The 7,071-nt window shown below is 42.9% G+C and overlaps 1 protein-coding gene across 2 annotated transcripts in view; it reads right to left on the bottom strand.

Moving 5' to 3' along the window:
* Positions 1–1,793: 1,793 nt before the first annotated feature.
* The window catches only part of ARFGEF3 (ARFGEF family member 3), a 69,382-nt gene continuing 64,104 nt past the window's right edge, over positions 1,794–7,071 (bottom strand). For both annotated transcript variants that reach the window (XM_053382032.1, XM_053382033.1), the window contains exons 33-34: positions 4,843–6,070; positions 1,794–4,149 (exon numbers count right to left, since the gene is read on the bottom strand). In XM_053382032.1, coding sequence (XP_053238007.1) covers positions 3,958–4,149; positions 4,843–6,070 — 1,420 coding nt within the window. In that variant the 3' untranslated portion in view covers positions 1,794–3,957. The remainder of the gene's footprint in view (positions 4,150–4,842; positions 6,071–7,071) is intronic.

Here is a 7,071-nt window from a genome sequence, read left to right as displayed (position 1 = left end):
CAGAATGGAGGTGGAGGAGCAAGCCTGACACAGGGCTGCCACTCTGATTTTTGTCATGTACAAGTTCCATCCTCTGCCCCCCCGGCAGAGATATTTGTTTTCAGGACCCACCCTATTCCTTTGGCTCTTAATTTGTTTTCACGGTTTTTAATTCTGAATTTTAAATTGTTGTAACGTGCTCTGGGACTAGCTGGTGGAGGGCAACTAATACATTTAATAATAATAATAATAATAATAATAATAATAATAATAATAATAATAATATAAATAATGTGTGCCACGTTATAATCACAGCTTTTCATTGTGAAATGGTGCAGGCTTTAATGCACATAATGCTGTGTGTGGCATAGGCACCTGATTGCCCAAGATCCCGTTTTGAGATTGGGTGGGAGAAAGCAAAGGTTCAATGAGTTCCTATGCCTTGCCATGTCCACTGGAGGAGTCAGTTCCCAGATGCATGGATGCCTTGCAAGATCAGCCATGCATATGTAACTCTTTGCTCATAAGAACTTTCTAGTTCATAGCAGCAGAAGGTGCAACTTGGCCAGTGAGCTTATTAAGTGTCTCCTTCCACTGAACGTGACTGGGAAGCCTTCTGCTGGCAGAGAAGGAAGCTCAAAAGGGACATTGCCACACCCATAAGACTTGCCTTTGTGGTTCATGGCTGATTTGACATTTGCCTTCTGAGTCTGTGCAATTTATTTCATTATCACCTAAGGCTGTAGCCGAAAAGTCCAGACTACTTCCACTCCTAACAATGCTACTGTGTTCTGTTAAGTCACCAAAATAAGTTTCCATTTGTTCTGCCTAGTGCATAACCCCTTGACAATCCCCCCTATGTGGTGCTTCTATCCTGTTCTACTCTGCTCACCAGCCAAAACTTCCCATACCTTTATGTTGAAGGCCAGCTTATATGGTTTGCTTTGCTTCTGGCATCCAAAGAGAGAGGATGGACGCAATGTGGGGTAAACATCCTGATCTGCTGGGCAGCTGCAATCAGGAATGGTTTAAGATGGCTTCTGCAGTTGGTGGCTGTACTGCCTCAGCTCCTTAAGAAAAGTAACAATAGTCCACTTTTGTCTTTCCTGTAATAATGGCCATAAAAATCTTGTCATGCCACACTTATCTTCTCAACATGTGCAATTCACAATATTGGTTCACATGTAACATATACTTCATTGTACCGGGGGGGGGGTACCCCTCTGTTAGCAATCCAGGAATTACTATTTTTTGGCATTCAGTAGAACAGATGCAGAAATCCTGAGTGTTGTATATCTCTCTCTCTATTTAATGACTCCGTTAAATAGACGCTTACAGGGGACAAGCTAGAATTGCATATAAAATCCAACTAACAAACAATGTAGGCGTGCATCACTTGAAAATGTTCCCCTAAAAAATTCCAACTTCACAAAGAGCCATAGAAACACTGCATATTTAAATGGAAAATGGAAATAAAGAACAAAACAATCAAATTCGGGCACAGTAGCAGCTTCTTTGACAAAGAATTCCATAATATAGTTACAAGGATTCAGCAGCTGTGAGATTGTGTACATTCATAGTCTCCCATTCATTTAACATACAAACAAAGAGGGAGGAGTAAGGGAATTTTTGTCCAAGGCAAACTGCAATGCATCATAAATCAGGCTGATGAAGACTCACCCCTTTTCAGTTCAATTAATGAGACCAATATTCAGGGCTGGCATGAGAGGCTGTGATGTGCCATCCAAAAGTTGTCCTCAGCATCATCATCTTTGACACTGCAAGTGACCCTGAGATCACACATTACTTTGTTGGGGGTCTTTAAAAAAACACCTGCTCTTGCAAGGCTTACCTGTATAGTTGCATCAGCCTTGCAATCTGTGCACCCTGTTTTTGAGGTCATCATTGACAAGACTCAGTCTGATCTCCTGGGTATGTGATGGACATGTGTATGGGCCCATGTGCCAAACGGATTTGAGGGTTAGCTGCTGTGTTTTAGAAATAATTAAGACGTGAGGCCTCCCATGTTGGATGAGGCCAGCTATCACTTGGGTGGGTTGTCAGCAAGTCCTCTCTCCATATGCTTATCTAGGGCCAAACCCAGCTGGCTCCTCCCCTACGGGAGCTGCTCTCATCAGTCACCATTCTGCACCAGAGGCAGAGCTGGGACAGCAAGTGCTACTCTTTCAGCTAGGCTAGGAACAGCTACCACTTGGTTTGTCCTTGCACAGAACTGTCCCGCAGAGTACTTGAATGCAATTATTTTTCTCTGCTTTCTGTGTCCCCTTTCGCTTTTGCATCATACCGATTAAAATGCAAGCAATTTTTCAAAATTATGGACCACCTTGAATGCAGTGGGAGATAGGCAACATATAACTGTGGCATATAAATAAAGGTGGCCACACCCATATTTTATAGGCCCTTTTCTAATTAATGGACTATATATTTAGCTGTGTATGCTAGACAGCTTGGATAAAGGAAGTAGATTTAAAAGGACCAGGGTGAAAGGTCTCTGTTCAAATCCCTGTTCCGATATGAAGGCTGCTTTACCCTTTTCTCAAACTAAGCAGCCTCACAGGACAGATGAGAGCATAAAATAGGTACCACCTTCCAAATCTACATAATTATTTTATTTCTTTTCATGGAGAAAAAAACAAATTGAGGTGGCCACAGAGGGAATTCTGGGGCAGTAGTCAAGCATCCGACATGTTCACCTACAATGTAGGAATGGGACAAGGCAGCTGTTGTAGAAAACAGGCAAGTTGCAGCTTTATGTTTCTTTTCTGTAGTCATATTTATGATCTTTTCCCTTACTTAAAGACCTTTGGCTTGACATCAAAGGAGGCGAAACCTCTTAGAAGTCTATGGCTTTTGGCATGTGTTATCCTATACAGAATTAACTATTTCCTCCCTAGACAGCTTCCAGCACCATAGCATAACAGTCCTTCCCCCAGTGGGGCAGAACTGCAGGAACAGCCTTCCAATAGGAGTGTTGCTATCACTTCTGGGAGGAAGAGGAAAGGTGTGATAAGGGCTGTGTGACAGAACAGCCCCAACTACACAGTTGCTCATCCCTCCTCTTGGTCAGCAACACCGATGCTCCACCAGGCAAGCTGCTCTTGCCATATCACACCATACCGCATCCACATCTAGGATGTCACAAAATCACATTAAAAGGGGCTCAGAAGCCAGTGCACGGCTGATTCTCACCACCACCCCAGTGTGTGATAGAAAATGAAATGTGCACTGTGAATTTTGAAAATGTATCAGTTTTTTAATTTGGGCCATCTGTTTCTCATGTCACGTTTTACATGAACAATTTATTGAAACAGCTCATTGATTTCCATCAATTTGTATTTATTTTTTAAAATTAAGATACTTTCAAATGTCAGTCTGCCAGTTTTGGGGGCACAAAAAGGTTCTATACTAAAGACACCTATGCATCTGTTGTACTCTTCAGAAAATCAAAGAGCTTGCATTCAGAATGTACTTAAGTCAAAATTGCACTGGAGTGGGAAGATGTTGATGCCACACTGAAGGTTTGTGAAAAGCAGGCTCTCACTTTGGTTGTTCTGTGTCTAGCCTACTTTTGTGAAGGTGTCCATTTTGTGCCACCGTCATTCCACTGCCTTTTCCCTGTAGAGAAATACTTCACTCTTTGAAAAATATGCAACATCAATATACTGAGTTTTCATATATCAGCCTGACTTAAAACAGCATTTTCAGATTTAATATACAGTATTATTTTGGGATACTTGATGTATAAGCACACTGTGGTTACCACATGCTCTTGTAGGCATGAGCAAGACTGAACTGTGCTCTTAAGCAGTTAACGGCATGGGACAGATGTTGCCAGTTTCTAATTACCAGCAAATAGACAGTTACCTCATCACTTTCAAAAGATAACATTTCAATAACTGCACTTTATATTTGTATGCCTTCAATTCATTCTCTAGTGGGTACTGCATCCAGTATCTACTACACAATAATGTCATACACTCTTCCCACTCTGCCCAACCATTCTCTCACAGCCTGGCGAACTCGAATGTCAGTCACATGACAAGTCAGCTGACTGATGCAAGGGAACACAGCTGGCTGGAGAGCTGTGAAGATCTGGTCTGGAAGGGCCTGAATCTGGTTAAGAACTGTTAATACCATGTTGGTCCATGCCTAAAATGATACAGGGAGAGAAGAAATCTGTAACTATATAGCTGTGTAAAAACATCGTGAAGAATATAGCTCATAATGTAAATATGAAGTAATTTCTGAAAAATGTCAGCATCAAACTTAAGTTGCCCAATGAAAAAGTCTTTAAGGTTCAAAACACAGCCTGCCACCGAGGGCTGGTCCTATAATTAACTTTTCCACCCCATCTTGGTTCACCATGCATATGATTCATTTTGGTAAGGCCGAGATGCATGAAGGAGTAGCTGGTGTGGCAAACACACTAAAATGAAAAACTAAAAGAAAGGCAACGGACAGCAATGGAAAGTACTGGATATGCCAAGTTATTGTAGGAAGTGTCACAAACCACCTGTCGAGGCTGTTAGTTACCATAAGAAACTCACAAAGAACCTGAAGCTTGATAGAACATGGGGTATAATGGGCTGTTCTGGCCCAGAGGTTGCAAGGGTCAGTGGGCAGGTGGGTGTGGCTGTATGGGACACCTTAATATTTTACCCCAAGTGCCCAGTGCTTAAGGCTGCCCCTGCAAGCACAAGTGTGTGTTATATTTTACAATAATGAATGCATATTTCCGGAAGACCTGCTTTCTGCTTAATCCCAAACAAGGGAAACAACTACTGCAATTGAAAAGGCATATTTTCTTCCATTTTAAGTTTCTCCGTCGGCCTGTTTTCTTACCTGTATTTGCGCCTCACCATCCCGGACGGATATGTTGAGTGAACTGACCGTTGACCCAGAGCGTGACCTCTTCTCCTGTCTCAAAATCTCTGGCCCTGCACTGAAGGAGTGCCTCATTTGGCCCTGATCAACCAGATTTTGAGGCCTTTGCGGGAGTGGGGAATCTGGCCCTCTCGTGCTTAGCGGGTCCCCTTTCTTGTCGACTTTCATCTCTTTGGCAAAAGTGGCCAGGTTATGCTGCTGTTTCCTTTTCTTATATTCTGTCATGAGCTTCGATATAGTTTTGTCTGTGGCAATGGTGTAGATTTTGTTGCCAGCGCTCTCCCACCACTCTTTTCTCCTGCCTTGGTCTCTCTTCTCTGTTTTGGGGCTCAAGGGCGGAAGCAGCAGTATATCTCCACTTCCTCCTTTGGGAGTGACATTCTCCGTCAGGGAATCCCTTATTTGGCTTTTGTCATCTTCCGAAGGGGTGTCCTTCCCAGAGAGCCCACCGGTAGATGGGGTGGATGTTTCAGATTGGAAGGACGGAAGGATGAAGAAGGGGTCCCCTCGGAAGACCGGGAGCTCATCGGCACTGCTTTCCAAATCCAGATGCATTTGAATATAGTTGTTGCATAACTCCATGCAGAGCTTATGAAGCCTTTTGATTAACCAAGCCCAGTCTGCATTGCTGACAGGCTGGACACTCAGAGATGGCAGCCTGGCTCTCCACTGCCTCTTCTCCTTCCCCCTTGGTGGGCTTACTTGGGCTGTCTCTTCAAAAATGTCTTCATCTTCCGAAGAGCACTGTTGGGATGAATCGGTGCTTCTTTCGTCATCTTCAAAGAGGATTTTCTTCACCTGCTCTGCAGTGATGTTTTCCTGGTTGGTCATAATAGCGCAGATCAAGGCATGGAAGTAAATGTTGAAGCTCATCGCTGATTGGCGGTACAAGTTGGCAGCTCCACCAATGCCAGAGACCTTTTTGAGCAGGCACTTCAGCCCAGTCCTCGTATCAAACTCTCTGGCTGTCCGGTAGGAATCCAGCAGCAAGTCAAAGATGACAGCCAAGTTCTGCATAGAAATGTACCTGAGGAAGCCTGCCAGTTTAGTTTCCGGTGGTTGGTGCGCAGCCTTCTCTTCAGAGTGCGAGGGCCCTTTCACAAACTCTTCCAACAAAATATCGTACAAATTCTGCAGCAGCACTTGGTGGGACAGCAGGCTCACTACAATTGTTCTGAAAGGGATACTTCATGCAGCCAAAAGGTGGAAGGGGTTGGGGGAAGAAATGACAAGCACACTGAGTATCTCAATAATATTTTTAAATCACTTGAATTTATACCCTACTGCTCCTCCAAGGAACTCCAGCTGGTGAATTTATAACTATATCACAATCATTATGATAGCTACTTACAAAAAATTCCTCAAAACACTATCTCTGTGCCAACCTTCCTCAACCAGGTACTGTTCCATATATTCTGGACTATAATTCCTATAATTGCTATTGGCACCAAGTTGAAGGGCACCAAGTTGGGAAAGGCTGCTCTGAATCAATATTGTCCAGGCAACATGCACAATCCATTTTTTCCCTGCGTTCTCCTACAATTTTGACCCAAACTGAATTTAACACTCCCCACAAATTAAAATATTTTTATTTATTATATTAATATGCCACCTTTCCTCCAAGGAGACATATTCCTTGACATCAGAGATTGGGAAACCTGTGCCCCTCCACACGCCACTGGACTCTCAAGTCCCAACAGTCCTAGCCCAGATAGCCGACACTCAGGGATGATGGGAGTTGCAGTCTAGCAACACCTGAAGGGCAATAGGTTCCCCATATTTGCTTTAAAGAGTTATCATGCAAAATCCTCAACATTTATGTTAGTCTTCCATTTATACATTAGTATAATGTGTTTTGTAACATGGATAGTTCATTATTATAGCAATGTAACATTAAACAAAACATTATTTGAAAATGGAGGAAAGTGAACAACATCCCAGGGTTTCTATAAGGGAATTTATCAGGAAAAAACTGGATGTATGTATACCTTGGTATTGCACCAAAGAATACGAATGAAAGGCCAAACATTCAAGCCACAGTGGATACTTGGCCTATTTACCACCATGAATAAGTTTATAGATATGGGTCAGATGATGGTCTGGACAGTGTGCTATTCTCTATTTTGTGTGCATAAAGAAAATAAAAGGTTAAGTCTTTGGCTGCAGTCATAAACTCAGTTACCTGGG

Source organism: Podarcis raffonei, chromosome 3, assembly GCF_027172205.1.
Source record: "Podarcis raffonei isolate rPodRaf1 chromosome 3, rPodRaf1.pri, whole genome shotgun sequence".
In the NCBI taxonomy this organism is placed as follows: Eukaryota; Metazoa; Chordata; class Lepidosauria; order Squamata; family Lacertidae; genus Podarcis; species Podarcis raffonei.
This window is presented reverse-complemented; position numbering and strand designations above follow the sequence as displayed.